This window comes from Dichomitus squalens, assembly GCF_000275845.1.
Source record: "Dichomitus squalens LYAD-421 SS1 unplaced genomic scaffold DICSQscaffold_102, whole genome shotgun sequence".
NCBI lineage: Eukaryota > Fungi > Basidiomycota > Agaricomycetes > Polyporales > Polyporaceae > Dichomitus > Dichomitus squalens.
Genome location: NW_006766984.1, coordinates 1 through 18,455, shown reverse-complemented (window position 1 = coordinate 18,455; position 18,455 = coordinate 1). Strand labels below are relative to the sequence as shown.

Genomic DNA, 18,455 nt, shown 5'->3' with positions numbered 1-18,455 from the left:
TCATCCTTAGCAGCGATTTCCGTCCCTGCTTGTGGCGGCAGACCTCCCATGACGCGTGTCCCGAATTCGGGTGCTACACCATCCATTCCAGTCAAGTTGGCTATCCAAAACTCTGCTATAGGCTACATATGCGCGGCCTTCGAGAAAGTCCAACACTCCAGCCAGCTACAGCGACTTGATCTCTCCAGGCCAGTAAGCATCCCCGCCCTTGTTCAGATCATACCACGGCCGATCGTGCGCTAACAACACCCTCACTCTCGGGATCTTGTTCACCTCCCTGATCCGCTCTATGGTCACCTCCGCCTGCGCCTTATTGGCGTGGATGCAGAACGGCTCCGTCGAAATCTTCCCCTCCCCGGTCATGATCCGCCAGTCGTGCACGCTGTCCGCAGCGAGGTAGATCCACCCCCCGTCCGCGGACGTACGCGCCAGCACGTTGATGTGGCCCGGGAGGTGCCCCGGCGCGTCGACGATGTACAGGCTGCCGTCTCCGTAGAAGTCGAGGGCGTGCGGGAACGGCCCGAGCGCAGGCGCGCTCGCGACGTCCAGGAACCTCGTGCGCTCCTTCGGGAGCGCGTTGAGCAGCTTGATCCCGAGGTCCTTCGTCTCCGGGTCGAGCAGCGTCTGCGCCTCGCTCCCGAGGAGGTACGTCGCGTTCGGGAAGACGGTCGGGTCGCCGATGTGGTCGGCGTGCGCGTGGGAGATGCTGGCGTAGGTGACGTCTGCGGGGTCGAGGTTCCCCTTGCGGAGCGCGTCCGCGACGTCCTCGGGGACCGTCATGTCCGCGCCGAGCGCGTCGTACTCGGCGCGCAGAGCAGGGTCAAGCGTGGCCCAGTGCTTGTGGATGCCGAGGTCGAAGACGAACGTCTCGGGGCGGCTCGTGTGGCGCAGCAGGAAGGAAATCGAAGGGACGACGACGAATTCGCTCGGGGGCACTTTTTCGAGGAAGATGGAAAGCGGCGCTTTGACGAAGCCGCCCTCCAACGCGGAGACCTTGATGTATGCTTGATTGGCGGCCGGGGGCGGAAGGCTCATCTAACGGTGCGTGCGATGTCAATGAGGTTGCTGTCAACATAGCCTACGCTCACGTTGCCCACCTCGATGGCTGTGGCTGGGTCGAGTTGGTTGCGCTATGTTGATGGCACAATCTGCCGTTCTGACACGTTGTCGCGGGTTATATATGCTGGTAGAGGTCTCATCAAGCGATTGGCGAGCTTCTTTATGAATCTAAGCTCGGGCTCCGGTTTTGCGGTGGATCGCGATGAGTAAGCGCACAATAGGGACAGGCGCTGGTATTTGAGGACGTAAATTCCGACAACGGGAGTCGTAATCGGCATTTCCTATCGGTTTGCATCGAGGGAAGCATACACCAAAGGCTAGGTGAGCATGAAAAGGTGCAGGCAATGATCAGTCGCTCTGACGTATGGTCGGGGCGCCAACATGCCCAAGCTGCAGAGCCCAATGAATTCACGCGTACTAGTCTCGAATTTTCGCGCAATGACAACAACACTGTGGATGTTCTCGAAATATCGGGAGTCCATACTATAACGCACAGCGAGTCGGACTCCAAGACAAGCATCGCAAGCACAGCCATCTACGCAACTCGAATTATGGGAAAGAAGGTAACGTTTGCAAGTAGTATCTACACAAACGCGACGTATGAGCTATCGTACACCCGCGGGTATCTGCGGTTTTCCAGGACCACATGAATTGCACTACATCTGACCTACAGCGATTCGATCTTGTCCGGCCAGTAACCCCTCCCGTCTTTCGCATTCGCATTCACGAACGGCTTGTCATGGGCCAGCAAGACCCGAACCCTCGGGTATTCCGCCAACGCTTTCAGCCTCTCGATATTCTGCTGCGCCTTCCCCGGGTCCTCGTGGATACATCCCCACTCGGGGTGGTGGCCGATGCCCGCTTCACCGGTGAGTAAGCGCCAATCGTGAGCGCTGTCCGCTGCAAGGTATACCCAGCCACCGTCTGTGGAGGTGCGTGCGAGTATATTGATGTGGCCCGGGACGTGTCCCGGTGCATCGACGATATACAGGCTGCCATCCCCGTAGAAGTCGAGCGCACGAGGGAAAGGACCAATGGGGGACCAATCTGGGGTAGAGGAGTCGAGGAACTTGGTGCGCTCCAAGGGAACGTCGATGGCGTAGATCGTGCCCTCGAAATCCGGGCCTTTGGCCTCGATGACAGGCTTCGACCCCGCCCCCAAAAGGAAGGTTGCGTTAGGAAAGGCCGTCGGGACCCCGGTGTGGTCGAAGTGGATGTGCGAGATCGCGATGTGTTTGACCTCCGTGCGTGACAGGCCGCCTCGTTCTAGGGCAGCGGGGATATCCCGCCCTGTGAGCACCATGCGCATTTTGGCCGTAGTCGCGCCTGCGCCCCTAAGGTTTTCGGGATCGGGCCGGATGCCCAGGTCAAAGAGGGACGTTTCGCGGGTGCGGGAATGACGGAGCACGAAGGCAAGGCAAGGGAGGTTCGTCATCTCATCGGGTGCGGCGGTATCGACGAGCTGCCCCAGCAGCATATGAATGGTACCCGAATCTATAGCGGACACCTCGCAGAACGCTTGCTGCGCAGCCGGCGGTGGGAGACTCGCGCTCATGGTGAGGGTGGAGCACTGAGCGAGCTGTTAGTGTATACCTGGGACGAGTGTAGTGAGCGTACCTAGCACGCGAATGCACTTTGGAATCCTAGAGCTGTGCAAACAATGAACTCACTCACTTCCTTATATATTGTCCCAAGGGCGTGGGGAAGCTGGTCGACATTGGCTCGTCATGCAGCATGCGTCATAGGACTTTCGGTGGTCACACGATAACGCGAACCCCTCGTAGCGGTGCAAAATAGAGTGGGCCGCGAAATTACGCTCAGGTCCAACTCTCATTGGATCTTCGCGTGGGTTCTACCCTCCATTCAGGCTTACCTTCACATGCTCACCTGTCCTCGCGGAAGGCCGCGCCGGCACACTTCTAGCGCATGCAGGTGAATGTCCCGTTCAAGTGTCCCTGCATTACACCATCTGTCTGTGTGACCCTGCGTTCACTGAAAGGCGCATATGACTCGTCACAGGATTCCAAACGAATTTGACAATGATGCGACCAAGAACACACCTGCAGTTTTCATTAGTCCGCAAGGCGTAGCTCGATGCTCTCACAACGACACGATCTTGTCGGGCCAATAGCCACTCCCTTCCTTCGCATTCTGCTTCGCGAACGGCACGTCATGCGCCAACAAGACCCTGACTCTCGGACATCCCGCCAACACCTTAATCCTCTCGATAGTCTCTTGCGCATTTCCCGGGTCTTCGTGAATGCAACCGTAACGAACGTGGTGGCCAACCTTCGCCTCGCCCGTAAGAAGGCGCCAGTCGTGCGCGCTATCCCCCGCAAGGAATACCCAGCCGCCGTTCGCAGACGTGCGCGCAAGCACGTTGATGTGCCCCGGAACGTGTCCGGGTGCGTCGACGATGTAGAGGCTGCCATCACCGTAGAAGTCGAGAGCACGCGGGAAGGGGCCGATCGGGACCCACTCCTCCGTGGATGGATCAAGGAAATTTGTGCGTTCGAAGGGAACGTCGACAGCGTAGATAGTCCCTTCGAAGTCAGGGCCCTGTGTTTCGATGACGGACTTCGCCCCTGCCCCGAGAAGGAACGTCGCGTTCGGGAAAGCCTTGGGGACACCGGTATGGTCGAAGTGTATGTGCGAGATCGCGACGTGTTTGACATCGGTGCGCGAAAGACCACCTTGCTCTAGCACAGCGGGGATGTCTCTGCCCTCCACCATGATACCCATCTTGGTGATCACCGCGATCGCGCCTGCAAGGTTCTCGGGATCGGGCCGGATTCCGAGGTCAAAGACGAACGGATCGCGAGTGCGGCAATGGCGGAGTACGAAGGCAAGGCAAGGGAGATCGGCCGTCTCATCAACTTTGGCTACGTCAATGAACTGCCCGAGCGGTGCCCTGTGGATGCTGCCCGAATCGATGGCGGAGATCTCACAAAATTGTTGGTCTACAGCGGGAGGTGGGAGGCTCATGAGTGAGGTAGTAGGTGGAACACTGAGCAACTCATCAATGTGAGGTCAATCTGAACGAGAACGTACGTACAAGTGGGCAGCTACTGCGCGTCGGGACCTCAAGTTTGTGATGGTTGATGGACCGATCTCTTATTTATACAGGGTACGAAGGGCGTGGGTAAGCTGCTCGGTAGGTTGCTCATGATGCGTCAAGTCACCGAGATTTTGTCGAGTGGGACCATCGTTGGGCTTGATGACCCTTGTCGGAACTCTCAGGAAACCCTGAACATGTAGACAACCATTGGGTATTCGTCATTCTCAGATGCATGACACCGAATGGCGTGCAACAATATGTATCACCGAGCTACGCGCGGGCTGCTTGTTCGCCATGCTCTTCTCGCCTCCACCACCGACTGCTTCATGGAAGCAGCGCATCAGTACACCTTCAGCTTCTGAGATACACTGGGAAGTGAATGGCGTACCTCCCGAGAGTGCATCACAACGACTCGATCTTTCCGGGCCAGAACGCAGGTCCGCCCTTGTTCGCGTCGAACCAAGGCTCATCGTGCGCCAGGAGCACCCGCACTCTAGGGTTTTCCTTGATCAATCTCTTGATTCGTTCAATATGCTTCTCTGCCTCCTCAGCGTTCACATGAGCGCAACCGAAGTGGGCATGACGCCCGATCTTGCTCTTGCCCGTTAGGAGGTTCCAATGGTGGGCGCTGTCGCCAGCAAGGTAGATCCAGCCTCCGTCTGTGGAAGTGCGGACGAGGAAGTTGAGATGTCCTTGGATGTGACCGGTGCCTGCGTCAACGACGTAGAGGCTCCCGTCGCCATAGAAGTCGAGGGCATGTGGGAAGGGTCCAATGGGCGGCCACTCCTCGGGGTTGAGATATGTCGTGTGGTCCTCCGAGATGACGTCTATAGGGAGGAATGAGCTAGGGTTCTTGGGATACCCATCGGCGACCAGAGCACGTCCGCCCTCGCCCACAAAAAATTGCGAAGTCGGGAAGAGTGCGGCATCACCGAAGTGATCGAAGTGTAGGTGAGAGATGAAGACGCGCTTGATGTCGGAGGGCTTCGTGCCGCCTTGGGCGAGCGAGTCGACGACATCTTGCTTGATATTGAGCTGGAAGTGGAGCTGTTCAGTGAAGTAGCTCACGAGTCCAGGCGGCAATTTCTTCCACTCTTTGCGGAGGCCTAGGTCAAATATGACGGTGTCGTCGTTGGCGTGATGACGGACGAGGAAGGAGAGGGTGGGTACGGTGAAGAACTCGTCGTCGCCCACATCGGTCAGGAAGCATGCGAGAGGTGCCGTGACATAGCCAGCTTCAAGCGCGGATACGTCGCAGAATGCTTGGTTGATGCCAGGAGGCGGAAGACTCATGATGAGAGTGTGCCTGCAATGTTTGACGTGTCAATGGCGGCGTCACCAGACGCCGTCAAGTCTCCACCCACCGTAAGACGACCTCAGAGCAAGAAGGATGTCAGGGCATAAGTTTAGAGTCTTCATGACAGCTTTTAAGGCTCAAGTGGCTGGGATTTCCCACAGGAATGCATTGGTCATATGCCGATCTGCAGGTATAAGTTGTATAATAAGGCGATCGCACGGAGGTACGATGACAAGCGTTGATTGATGTCGCTCAGACCCTCAGATGCTAACGCGGACTTACACTTGATACTGCTAGAGCACTTCTAACCCATGGCGGTGCTACTGGATGTTCCCAGTCATGTACAAAATGTGTGGGAAAGCAAACACGACGCAACGGGAATAGGCGTCTATCCGACCCAGATTGCGACATCGATCCAATCACGCCGTTGCGCTTTTGGTATCAACACAGGGATCCTCAAAATAGACCAACAGTACGCACGCCTAGAAGCCCTTTCATAGGCATGCACTGACGGAGGTGCGTGCGCGAGTTTTAGACCTGAGGTGTGTGAATGTTGAGTCCAGACAACTGCTACTACATATACGATATGGGGAAACCATAACACACAGCGTTGCATCGCGAGATCTCCGAATAGTATGCACCTGCTGATCGCCTGACAAAGCGATGACATAACGATAAATGCTATTCGCGGCATACTTGAGTTACGGCGGACTCGGCTGACTGTACTGACTGAGTGCACGCATATAAAGTGCACGCATACAAACGTAGCTGTACTTGGGTACATCCAGTCTCCCGCCTTCGTACTCGTCATGGCTACGCCGTCTTCTAGTCTGTCAGGTTCCTATGCCTGCACCGACACCCTCAAGGGTGTTTTCTACGGCCCCGGATCAGTCAAGACAGCTCTCCCTAAGCTCCTTGACATCATAGGAGGCAAGAAGGCCCTCATCGTCACTGGCCGAAGCCTCTACACCAAGGTCGGGTTATGACACAACTTCCTGCTGAATTGGGTTCAGTTCTGATAGATTCGCCGCAGACTGACGTCGTAAAGACTGTCGAGGACATTCTCAAGGAGCACAACGCATATGGGGCGACCTTCTACGAGATTGGCGAGCACTCCCCCATAGCTGGGGTCAAGAATGGCGTGAAAGCGTTCAAGGACGCTGGCGCTGACATTATTATTAGCGTCGGAGGCGGCTCCCCTGTTGACGCTGCGAAGGCCATCCTGTACTTCTTCCAACAGGAAACGGGTGGGCCGTTCCTCCGGCAGATTGCCATTCCCACCACTCTCAGCGCCGCAGAGTATACGGTTCGCACACTTGCTGACCATGGCCATCGTTAAGTAACTGAAGTCTCGCAATGATCCGCAGATCAGCGCGGGACTCAAGGACGAACAGGGCAACAAGATCAGGCTGATCTCGGAAGAGCTCGCACCAGCGGGTATAATTCTCGACGCCGAATTGACCCTTGCAACTCCCGAGCGGTTATGGCTCTCTACGGCTCTGCGTGCTTTGGACCACGCAGTTGGTGAGTACCCAAATGCTATGGACTATGCGCATTGGCTGATATTCAGCTACAGAGAATCTCTACAGGCCCTTTGTTCCGATCCCCCTCACGTACCTCTGTTATGCTGCTATCGCGGATCTCTTCACGTACCTGCCAAAGTCAAAAGCAAACCCTCAAGACCTGGAGGCCCGGCAAAGGCTGCAAATCGCATCCTGGATGTCTATCTGGCCGATGAAGTCCGAGAATCACGGGTGCGTTTGATGCCATGTTTACCTCGTTGTCGAAAGTGCTGACCGTCGTGCAGGCCTCTTGGATTATCGCACTCCTTGGGTCACAAGCTAGGCGCTAAGTACGGCATTCCCCACGGGATCACGTCTGTGAGCAATTATGTCCATGCCGTTCCAGTCTAATGGTGCTTACTGAGCTACCAGTGCCTTACCCTTGCACCCGTTGTCGGACTGAAGGCAGAGGTTGCTTCGCAAGAGGACAAGAAAGCGCTAGCTGCTTCGTTATTCTACCTCCGTCAAGAGTCTACGGGCTCCCTCGATGGTGACGTCCGCAAGCTGTCCACACTCATCCGGCAGTACGTCCTATGAGTTACCACCCCTCTGATCCTTAGTATTGACCTGCTTGCATAGGTTGGTCGACGATCTTGGACTCAAGTCTACCCTCTCGCAGTATAACGTACCGAAGGCCGATCTGCCCAAGATTGCGGCGTTGGCAGTGGGCAATGATGAGGATCCATTAGTTCCGAGAACGGTGGCGCTACTGGAAAGTATCTACGCATGAAGCGTGCTCCGATGCTGTATTCGCACAGGAATGGACCGTGCCTGGTGAGAAGTCTATGCAGTCACACAGGGCCCTGTGTCTAGTCACTACGCGGTTGTATCACACACCTATCCTGGACACCGACCTTACCGTGATGATGAGTCAAAAACATTTTATGCAACGGGAAAGGGGAGGACTCCATATTGAGTGTGTTGTGGGAGGATGGTACGGATAGACACCATCGCTGAAGCGCCGAAGCCTGAAAATCCCTGTAGACTCCGTTTGGTACGCCGGGTTAGAGTAGGACAGGTTTAGTTTTCACTGCCCGATCGCCGTAACCGCTCGAAGCCCCACCCAGGCTCGCAACACCCAGCGGCTACGGCGATTTTCGCTAGTAGACCGACCCTATCCTAATCCTACCCGACGTACCGAACGGGGCCTAAGGCTTCTGTCATAACTTATACGTCAATACAGTTACTGCGACTTCCTGACAGGGATAGAGTTCGACAGCCAACCGGGGCTGCCGATCGACGTAACGTTCGCGGCACGATCCATTCTATTGTTTGCTCCCGACTCTGGACGCGCCAGACTTACTGCGCGTTGAGCTTCAGGCCGGGCGCGACTCGTATACTGATTGACGACTCCACGATCGTGAATGTTGCTCTGCCAGTTCGCGAGGCCCAGCACACAGACAGCGATTCAAGTGACTTCCCCACTTGTATATGTATGAATGTGACTAGGGATACATCCGAAAAACCAACGAGAGTGAAACTCTAATGACTACAGGTGCAGTGGATCATCAAGAACCAGGACCGAGAACAGACAGGAAGAAACAACCGGGACCATAAGCTGGGCGAGCATTGAGGAACGGACGATGAACAATGGATAAGGGAACGATCAGCCCTTCACTGCTTGATGAAGGTGGTGAAGCCCTGGAGGTTGGCCGGGTCTAACAGGGTGTGAAATCAGTTTAGTCGGCGACGAGGCAAGGGAAGGGGGGACGTACTGATGGTCACACCAGCGGCCTTGGTGGGGCCGGAGATGTCCAGGGTGCTGATGTGCTTGGCGTTACCAGCAGACTGAAGGGAAAGGACGTCGACCTGCGTGGCGTTGGGCGCAAGCACGTAGAGGAAGCTATACGTTGGCTTGTAAGCGAGAGCGTCGCATGCGTTTCCGCGTCCGTGTACTCACTCGTTTCCCTTGATCGTAGCGATGTCATTGTCAATCGTCGCAGAGCCCGCGGTCTGGCTGTATTGCTGCAGGAGATGGTCAGGACACGCTCACGCATAGTAGGAGATACCGAAGAGGCACATACCGCGACGATGGAGGCCTTGAGGTTGGCGTCGACGTTGACCTCAGTGACGGTTGAGGTGCCGATGTCGGTGAGGTAGAAGTTGCCCGTCTTTTTGCTGAAACTTGACCAGCACGTCGCGCTCTGGCCGGTGATCGGGACCGCCGACGATGCGTTCCCGCTGCCCAAGTCGAACACGTCGAAGCCAAGGGCCGGGTCGGTCGAGAGCAACGCGTTCTTCCCGGGGATGAGGGTCATCGAGAACGGCAGGGCGCCGCCGGACGGCGGCGCGACGCTCTTGAAGTCCGCCGAGAGCGAGCCGTCGGCCTGGACGTCCCACACGGCGATGAAGCCGGGCGTGGGTGGCACGCCCTTGACGGACGCGAGGAGCTGCGAGCCGTCCTCGCTGAAGATGACGTGCGAGGCCGAGCCGGCGGGGCCCGTCGCGGGCGTGGTCTGGTTGAGGTTGAGCGAGCGCTGCGAGTTCGCGATCGGCTTGAGGCCGGCCTGCTTGTCGACGTTGTAGCAGGCGACGCCGTTGACTTTGCCGCCGTTGAGCGCGCAGAGGCGGGTGCCGTCTGCGTTGAACGCGACTGAGATCGGGAACTCGCCCTGAGACGGGGCGGGAGCGCCGATCTGGCTGATAGCCGCGGGTGACTTGGGGTTGATCGAGAACAGGGAGATGGTGTTCGACCCGGCCTGGGGAACAATGTCAGCACCCAGCACGCACCGGAGGAGAACCAGCTAGCATACATTCACCGCAGCGAGGACCTGGCCTTTCGCAGAAGCTTTGATAGAACCCTGGGCGAAGAGAGCGTCGGGGCCGATGGGGTCGGTCTGACCGTGCGCCCCGCTTCCACCGGTGGAAACGGCCCTGTCGAGGCTCTGCAAGGGCAATGTTAGCCACAAAGATTAATGTCTCAACGAAACCTATGCACCAAGGTACCGTCCGCGCTGATACTTGCGGCAATGATCATGTTTCCCTTTCCCTCGTTCGTGATGACTGCAAGAAAGTCAGATGGTACAAAGGGAACCAAGAAGGCAGCTTCTTACAGTAGGCCGCACCAGCAGCGTTGGTCTTCGGCCTGGGGGTCAACATCTTCGTGTTCGATGGCCTACGTTGCGTGGGCACAGCGGACACAAGCGACGAAACCGCGAGAACTGAGGTGAGGATGGCCGATGAAAAGCGCATCTTGAACGATCAGAGACGGGTTGTAGAGTATAGAGCTAAGTCGTATAGGTAGTTGGATGGAAAGATTGTATGGGCGAGCACAGCTGCCTTGGCAATGCGAAAACGAGATGAACGGAAAGAACGAAACTGGTAGGAAGAGGGGGGGGAAGTGAAGTCAAGCAGAGTTGGTCGGTTCATTTTATACCAGCTCAGAGTCCTCAAAGACTCAAAGCATTCAAGCCTGTGGTAGAGACATCAGACCAGGGAGTGGTTCCGAAGGCATAGCCGGGAACCGACATCTCATCATCACCTGGACCTGGATGCAGCGAGATTGTTACGCCCATGGCTCCGGTACCGAGGCTTCCTTCGTCCCACGTGGCTGGATACACGGTCGGATAAACATTACGACGAGAAGACACCGACGAGCCTTATGGAGGCGAAGTTCGAGGTGGAGACTGCTGACCATGACGGCTACGAGTACGCCGAGGGTTTCTACCTCGAAACCTTGTATTCACGAAGCGCCGTAGCCTGTGTTGACGACCGAGAGGGACGAGCTTGGGAATCATTGCAAATGGTCGTCAACGCCGAGCAGAGCTGAGCGATGCGGCCTGCTGGGCGCCCGCGTTGGGTAACGACCACCTGCCATAACCGATATTGCTGCCCGGCAGATGCCGTCCCTTTGCAATCTGCATCGTTCCGTCGAAAACGTGGCGTTCTGGCGTCGAATCAGGCAGGCGCTTCTAACGCCCCCGTTTGCGTCCACCGACCGCCCGTCTACCGTTCTCGACGCCCGTTCTCTGTACAAATATCGCTGTCGTGGTTATCGTCATGAAACCTCAATCCATGCTGCTCTCACTCGAGGCTCACATTTCAAGAGTTGATTGGATAATGAATATATTGATTCGCTTCCACAATGGCAAGAGGCTGCTGCGGAATATCGCGTACGGACTGAGGTCCATCGCGGATAGTGCGCAAAAGACGAGACCCCTCCACAAGCGGATCTGGATGGTTAATTGAGGACACTGGTTGGCAGGTGCTGTAGACGAGAGTGTATCTGGTTGGACTGGTTTAGAGACGGATGGTCGCGAGTCTCAAGGTATGTGCACCTATTGAAAATGTGATGGAGCGTAGTGATGTTCGCTTGCAAATGCACCTCAATGCTTCAACAAGTTTGCAACAACTGTGAGCGGCTCTTCCTGTATTCAACATGGTCATGTTGAGGCAAGTCCCTGTCGCCCTCACTCCTCTTGCCTCTATCATGTATTCTCAACGGGGTCTCCATGCACATCAACCCGCGCCAGTGTCTAGTCGTACAGCGAGAACTCCACGCGAGACTCGAAGCTCTAAGCTCATAGGTAAGTGCTTCCGATGTCTCTATATTAGCCCTCCTTACTCAAGGGCAACCGCACGAAGAACACGCAGAGTTGGATGACGCAGACGCTCCCAGTACTACCACTCACGCTACCGCCTCATCATCACCAGTACACCGCTCCAGAGCAGGCTTTCTTGACCGTCGGAACTGCTCACCTTCACTCTACCTACCGAAGGCCAGTCGAGTCATTGGATGAGCGTTTTGACGCACAATTCACAAACCTGGGCACTGCTCATTTTTCGTCGTCTGCACAAGGTCCTTATAGCTACCAGTTGTGCTATACATCGCACCAGTGACATATCCCGGCGATGTTGTTGCCGGTCAACACCAAGGCAATCCGAAGACATTGCGCTCGTAGTCTGAAAGCGGATGAGAAAACGCGTCTAGGCCCCCCGTTTCGCGGGCGTTGACAGGGACTGCGCGTCGCGTCTTCTGAACTCGGACAGACGGGGGGCTGCTCAGACGGGGGTTAGCGTTTCTAGGGGCGGTTGGGACGGGGTGTCCCTTCTGATGGTCGGTGCAAAGCCCTACGCGAGAACGTCTCCAAAACTCCCCTCTCCCCCGGAGGAGAGGAGAGAGAGCACGCGAAGGAGGCTGGACGCGATTGGGGGAGAACTTCGGGTACGCAGACTTTCTGGTCGCCGATCGAAGTCTACGTGGCGCCCGGGAGTCTCAAGTTTTGATTTCGATCCTAGATAAGGCCATTGCTTGGTTCTACCGAGTCCTGAATTGCGGACCTCCTACTCAGAATTTTGAGGATGGCAAAAGACTGCCAGGTTCGGCTAACGACATTCAGCGCCGGTGGCGATTCCCGCCGGGAAGTTATAGTCGTTATAGTTCATCATGGCATGCTAACGGGATGCCAGCACTGGGTACGTACTCGCCCCTTTGCAACTTACGTGATAGCCAGGGTCTGCAACTTGGCTGCGTGTCTCTCAAATGCTTATGACATGCCTTCACATACGAGTCGACGACAGTGAGAACAAGTCGCAGTAATGTGCCCCGCCTGACCGGCAGGACCGCTGACACACCAGTGACAGGGCTGAGGCAGCTCACCATTCGATAGGCGGGCACAGAAGACGACAGAAGATGTCGGCCTTCCAGGAACCCGCTGCGTCACGGGGAGTCTGAATATAAGCTGGCCTTACGACTAGTTCTACCGAAGTGCATTGGTGCGTCGCGTTTATGTCACGGACATGATTTTACGGGCTAGAGCCCTTCCCTCATCCTCACGTTCACGGCCTAATGGATCCCGTAAAATTCACAGGTGGTGCAAGCAAGCTGACGCGTTGCCAATTGCCGGGACTCTGTGCTGACTTCATTGACACTCGGCTTTGAGGTGCACCGCCGAACCTACTGTTTATAAAGAGATGCTCGTCCAACGGCTCATTGCCCTCCAGAACCCTTTTTTCCAACCAAAACCCTCGGCTTCTAGCTATCGACCATGCCTGCACTTGCTGTGTCTTTTGTCTTCGTGACCTTAGCTCTTTTGCTAGCCGTCGTTCGCCGAGTCGTTGACCGTAAGGGCATAAAGCATGTCCATGGACCTCCCTCGCCATCCTTTTTATGCGGTATGCATCTTGCTCAAGAAGCGCTGTTTCCTTCGATCTGACCGCAAATCTTTGCAGGGCACGAAGAGGCTTACGTTCGTCAAGAAGAGGCATGCGACCTGGAGTTCAAGTGGATGCGCGAATATGGCTACACGTGGCGCACTGGTGGTGCCTTTGGAGTACGCGTTCATATTGTATTTTCATGGCCTGTATCTCATTCTTACCACCCTGTGTAGACGGATGTCCTGACGACTGTCGACCCGAAGGTATGTCTTGTGTTATTTTCTTCAAGCGTATAGCTCGTCGCCCAACGAAACGAATTTCCCGCAGGCCATGCAGCACATCATGCAGAAGTCTGGCTATAATTATACCAAGAAGACGACTAGCTTCCATATGTCGTGGCTTATGTCCGGCCCCGGGATAGTCTCCGTTTTGGGTGCGTCGAACATCATTGCTTCCATATGGGTTTGCATTGACCTTCCATCCAATTGTAGGGAAAGATCATCAACGTCATCGGAAGATCATGAACCCTGCGTTCAGTGCGGCTCACTTGCGAACGTTCTTGCCGCTTTTTCAACGGGTAGCCGGCAAGGTATGACCGTTAGCGGTGTTCCAGTCGCAACGCCTGACTCTCATCCCATACCACAGCTGTCTGAGAAATGGAAGGCTGACTTGATGGCCACGGGTGAATTGAACACAATGCTGAACACATGGCTTTCTCGAGCCACACTTGACGTTATCGGGGAGGGTGAGTCGACCTGGTTACCGCAGATGCCTAACACGGTCTGACAGACGTCTGTAGCTGCGTTCGACTTTGATTACAATGCCCTCGATGGTGGAGAGCGCAGCGCGATTTCCAAAGGCTATAAAGACATCTTGTAAGCCGTACCAATCGCTAGAAGTACGTACACTGAACTTTATCCCTTCTACAGTAAGGACGTAGACTACCAGCTCGGCAAGCCGTCTATCCTCTTCCGGGCATCGTGGGATTATCTGCCTGTTCCCTTATTGAAGGTCATCAAATACATTCCGGCGCACCCGTGGACGCGCATCCGAGACCTCAATAACCTGTACAGGGAGTACGGGAGACAGATTCTTCACGAGCAGGCTCCTGTTGTTGACGCCGAGAAGAAAGCAACCAGCAAAGACATCATGAGCATCTTGAGTGAGCGATTGATGATCGAGCCGAGCTGCGCTTTCCTCTGATGCGCATATATCCAGTCAAAGCGAACTCTTCCGAGAACCCGAAGATGCGCATGGACGACGAAGAAATCATCGCTGAGATGTACACGTTGACGATCGCGGGCCATGAGACTACCTCGACTACTCTTACGTTCTTGCTCTATGAACTTGCCAAGAACCAGGAGTACCAGGATCGCATGCGTCAGGAGATCCGCAGCGTTCGCGCTCAAATCACCGCTCGCGGTGGGAACCAGTTCACGATCGAAGACCTGGACTCGCTGACACTGACAATGAACGCCATCAAGGTCAGCCCTACCTCGTCGTGACCCCCCTTAGCCTTTCGGAAACAATAAGCTCACGCCGATACACTTTATCAGGAAACCCTTAGGATGCACCCCATCGTCGTCGGCCTTCACCATGTGGCAGAGAAAGACGATGCCATACCCCTCGCATACCCTGTCACGTCTACGACTGGCGAGGTCCTCTCCGAGATTCCTGTCCGCGCCGGTCAGGTCGTTTTCCTCTCCTATGCTGGATACCAACGGTGTGTCTGCTCCCCTCGGAGCTTCATCCAGTCTGACGTCGCTTCATGGCTAGGCTTCCGGAGGTGTGGGGCGATGATGCAAACGTATGGAACCCCGACCGCTTCTCCCGCCTCGAAACGGGGAAGCAAACCAATGTCGGCGTGTTCGCAAACCTGTAAGTCTTGTGCACGCATCGGCATGGGACAATTGTTGATACGTCTCTTCCTGCAGAATGGCTTTCTGTAAGGCTCCGTCCCGTTCTTTGGTGCCTCGCTTATGATATTTGACAGCTGCTGGCGTTCGTGCGTGCATCGGATGGCGGTTCTCGTACGTCGCTTGTATTCAAACGATACCCACGGTCGTTCACTGACCATGGCATGGCATGGCATCGTCAGACTCATCGAGATGCAAGCTTTCCTCGCCGAGCTACTGGATAATTTCCAGTTTGACCTCCCTGCAGAGAAAGTGGAAATACAACGCGCTCTTGCCGGAATCGTTATGTTCCCCATGGTCAAGGGGAAGGAAAGCCTCGGTGGAGCGATGCCTATGCGTATTTCGCTGGCACAGTGATCCACCTGCCGGCGAGGACAGTAGTGATGTGAAGCCCCGTGATCCCCTTTCTTGCGATATCCGCTCACAATAGCTAATGCACTATGTCTTGTTCATTCTGGAATTCTCGCTGTGTCTCGCAATATATGTCCTCTATACTTTGGGGGATCGACAATCACAGCACGGTCCGCCTCATCAATGACGTTGGCGTGCCCGCCACAGTCAGCGGGGGAAGTTCCGTCGTCGCACCAACCTTCCCAGTCGATCACGAAAGGCAGGACGAAAGAGGGAAGGTTGCGCTGGAAGGCGCACGACTTCAGATCACGGTTGAGCATTTTCAAGCATCACACGGTGGCGGCGGGATCACAAAGGGTGATTTCGCCGCACGGGACTAAAGTCAATACGTGATCTCCAACATTGTCGTACAAAACATGCGTGGTGATATACAATCAATACATACAGCTTTAGAAGCCGGGACCCAGACAGCTCGAATCCGCTGCACACATTCGCGATGTCAGCGCGTCAGTTCGAGATAGATTCAAAACAAAACGCACAGCTGGGCGAGACTACGACAGGCGCAGTCGATGCTCCGTCCCCGGCGGTATCGGTTACGTAAATGACAACGGTAGAGCCTATCAGTATAACCCCGCATCAAGTAAGCCATAACAAACGCAATGGATGGCGAAAAACGTACCGGCAGGCGCTCCGTAGCCTGCCCACTGGAAGCTGGTTTCGGACAGGCGCGCCGAGTCTTCGACAACCTCACCGTTGTCCCTAATCCTGTGAATGAAAAGCATGAACAATCAGTCCATAGCCTGTAAGAGACGGCGGTATCGAACTTACGACTACGGAGCCGGTATGCGATTCGTCAGCGGGGCGTTCACAGGCAGCGTATTTGAAAACATGTCATCTCACCAAGCTGTATACGCCTGTAGATATGTCGTCCAATGTCAGTATCTCGGAATCGTATCATTACAATTCTTGACCCACCACTTCCTCCTGACCAAGTGATGTTAGTCACCCCACATTGAATAATCTCGGTCCTGAGCAGTGATCGGCCGTTTATGAGTGACGATTGGATGGACAGTAACCACACCACCTACGGCGTATCGACAACCAGAGAGGTAGCCTGGATGCCGTAGATGCAGGCTGTAAGAAGAACGAGGAGGGGGAGTGATCGCTGCATGGTGGTCGGGTCTCAAAAACGTAGGCAAGCGGTATGAGCCTTTATAGGCCTCTCGATCGCAGGCGCTACATCAGCACGGTCGGCGGCAGAGCTACATACTTACCAATGAACCTGCACAGGCAATTGTGGAGAGATTTTGATACGCGCGCAGGCTTCAGCCGATCGCCTTATGATGGCCCATCACCTGTCACAAGCTTTTCGGTGCGTGGCATGGTACATACTCGTCCGCCCCAGTACTCACCTGCCTCATTCAAAAGACTGGCAAGGAAGATGAATTCGGAGAAGCACCACTCACCAGGTCGCTGCGACTGCAGTTCGCGTCTCATAGCTAGCCCCACCTCGGCCGATTGATACATGACGAGACCATGAGCCGAGAGGAGTAGAGACCGGAGAGCAGAGACCTTCGTGTTGAATGCATGGCTACAAGGATTCTGTGCAGGTCAAACACGAGACTCATGGCCATGGCGTACGAAGGCCGCGACCAGTGCTTGCTTTTCACGTGATCTTTGCCGTCGAATTGGAACCGCCTGCGAAAGGGGCTTGGACGCCGTCCTGTGAGTCCGTGTTCATGTTCAAGTAACGCGATGTCGCTTTGTATCAGCGTGTCTGTTCGTGCGCTATGCACATACCATGAGAGAGGTGACTGCAGCCATGCGAGGTCTCACATGTTTGAAAGGTGCCGAAGTGATGTTGGCAAGGGGAGCTCCGTGGGCAGGTACGTCACCGCCGTTGCCGCATAGGTTCACTATCTAGATCTGCCGTTCGCCGATCTCGTTCGACGAGCGCTTAATTCACAATACGTGAAGTTGGTGATCGTCATCATACCATAACTCCCCACTCATCCAGGTGCGCGTCCTCCACTGCTAAAAGCGTCGTTTCCTTTGTTGTTGTTCTGTATGCCTTAGGCATCGCGCAAGGGCGTGTCGCTCTTAAAAATTGCAGATTGAACAGACTGAGCCAAGGCTGGCATACTGCCTTGACTCGCGAAAAGCACGCGTAATATGTGCCGTACTGTTCTGTGCTCAGCATCGCTGGAGTACGTCAGGTGGCCATGAGCACGTCGCGGAATATCTCACACCGGTGTGTAATAACCGATGCTCGATCTCAGTGTTTGGGACATTGTACTGAATGTCGAATTCTCGAGCTGTGATGTATGGCTACTGGACTCAGCATGCTCGACAGACTCACCGGCAGAAATTCGACGCTAGAGGTGAAAAGATTCACCACTTTGGAGGACGTCACATTTCAGAACAGGGAAAAAAAACTGGGATGCGATGGCCCCCGTGCGCGTTTTGACTTGGCTTGTACCCGCGCGGTACATACCCGAGATCCCGGTTACGGGTCTGTGTCGGGTAATCCGTGTATGGGGTACCAGGTTGCAGCATGGCTATCTGCTTGTCGCCAGAGATGCTGCCAAGAATTCTCTTTACACACAGCATACCTGACGCCCCTCCACGTGTCCACAAACACTCCCGGCATGTACAACAGCATCAGGGATATCAGTTAGATAAATTTTTCGATCCTTATAGTTATAGTAAAACGCGAATTATTTGGCCCAAATGTTATAGTGGCCCCTCCTAATATTTGAGACGGTTGGAGGGATGCCCCTCCCAGATATTCGAGGCGAACCCCAAATATTTGGGATGTATGTAGGAGCGAGGGGAGGAGGGTACTCCCCCTCCACCAAATATTGGCCAAATATTTAGTGTCAGCGCTACATAGCGAGGACCACATTAATGCTGCTTGTGTGCGCTGCGGGTCCTCTTGTGATTCCTTCAAATATTTGATAAATAATTCACCCAGATATTCTTGAGTACGGTGGTGTGCGCAGCGACGTCGATACTCATTCTGGCTAATCTATTACAAACTCTCAACTACATCTATAGACTACATCTAGAGTTAGTGGAGCACAAGAGAGCACATTGTGGCAGAACAACCGCCCTCC

At 55.0% G+C, this 18,455-nt stretch overlaps 5 protein-coding genes across 5 annotated transcripts; 2 read left to right on the top strand and 3 right to left on the bottom strand.

The window, feature by feature from the left end:
• Positions 1-82: 82 nt before the first annotated feature.
• Positions 83-5,410, bottom strand: DICSQDRAFT_94459 (Metallo-hydrolase/oxidoreductase; the record flags this gene model as incomplete). The annotated part of the gene is made up of 2 exons (XM_007371405.1): positions 83-585; positions 4,943-5,410. The coding sequence occupies 2 exons, from the start codon at positions 5,408-5,410 to the stop codon at positions 166-168; spliced, it is 888 nt and encodes a 295-aa protein (XP_007371467.1). The 3' UTR covers positions 83-165.
• Positions 5,411-6,223: 813 nt separating this feature from the next.
• On the top strand, positions 6,224-7,706 carry DICSQDRAFT_130454 (alcohol dehydrogenase IV; the record flags this gene model as incomplete). Its single annotated transcript, XM_007371404.1, has 7 exons — positions 6,224-6,388; positions 6,448-6,720; positions 6,782-6,938; positions 6,985-7,168; positions 7,222-7,294; positions 7,349-7,500; positions 7,556-7,706. The coding sequence occupies 7 exons, from the start codon at positions 6,224-6,226 to the stop codon at positions 7,704-7,706; spliced, it is 1,155 nt and encodes a 384-aa protein (XP_007371466.1).
• A 673-nt stretch (positions 7,707-8,379) lies between these two features.
• DICSQDRAFT_94454 (uncharacterized protein) lies at positions 8,380-10,298 on the bottom strand. The gene is made up of 7 exons (XM_007371403.1): positions 10,030-10,298; positions 9,915-9,979; positions 9,730-9,861; positions 9,001-9,675; positions 8,877-8,941; positions 8,692-8,819; positions 8,380-8,634 (listed from the first exon to the last, which is right to left on the bottom strand). Exons 1-7 carry the CDS (start codon positions 10,166-10,168, stop codon positions 8,591-8,593), a joined length of 1,248 nt encoding a protein of 415 aa, XP_007371465.1. The 5' UTR covers positions 10,169-10,298; the 3' UTR covers positions 8,380-8,590.
• A 2,665-nt stretch (positions 10,299-12,963) lies between these two features.
• On the top strand, positions 12,964-15,345 carry DICSQDRAFT_184180 (cytochrome P450; the record flags this gene model as incomplete). Its single annotated transcript, XM_007371402.1, has 14 exons — positions 12,964-13,090; positions 13,148-13,248; positions 13,306-13,335; positions 13,400-13,505; positions 13,564-13,661; positions 13,718-13,817; positions 13,872-13,947; positions 14,002-14,234; positions 14,291-14,556; positions 14,629-14,795; positions 14,849-14,950; positions 15,007-15,017; positions 15,066-15,102; positions 15,171-15,345. The coding sequence occupies 14 exons, from the start codon at positions 12,964-12,966 to the stop codon at positions 15,343-15,345; spliced, it is 1,629 nt and encodes a 542-aa protein (XP_007371464.1).
• A 402-nt stretch (positions 15,346-15,747) lies between these two features.
• On the bottom strand, positions 15,748-16,916 carry DICSQDRAFT_184179 (uncharacterized protein). The gene is made up of 5 exons (XM_007371401.1): positions 16,752-16,916; positions 16,428-16,694; positions 16,019-16,104; positions 15,879-15,956; positions 15,748-15,820 (listed from the first exon to the last, which is right to left on the bottom strand). The coding sequence occupies exons 2-5, from the start codon at positions 16,508-16,510 to the stop codon at positions 15,789-15,791; spliced, it is 279 nt and encodes a 92-aa protein (XP_007371463.1). The 5' UTR covers positions 16,511-16,694; positions 16,752-16,916; the 3' UTR covers positions 15,748-15,788.
• Positions 16,917-18,455: the final 1,539 nt, after the last annotated feature.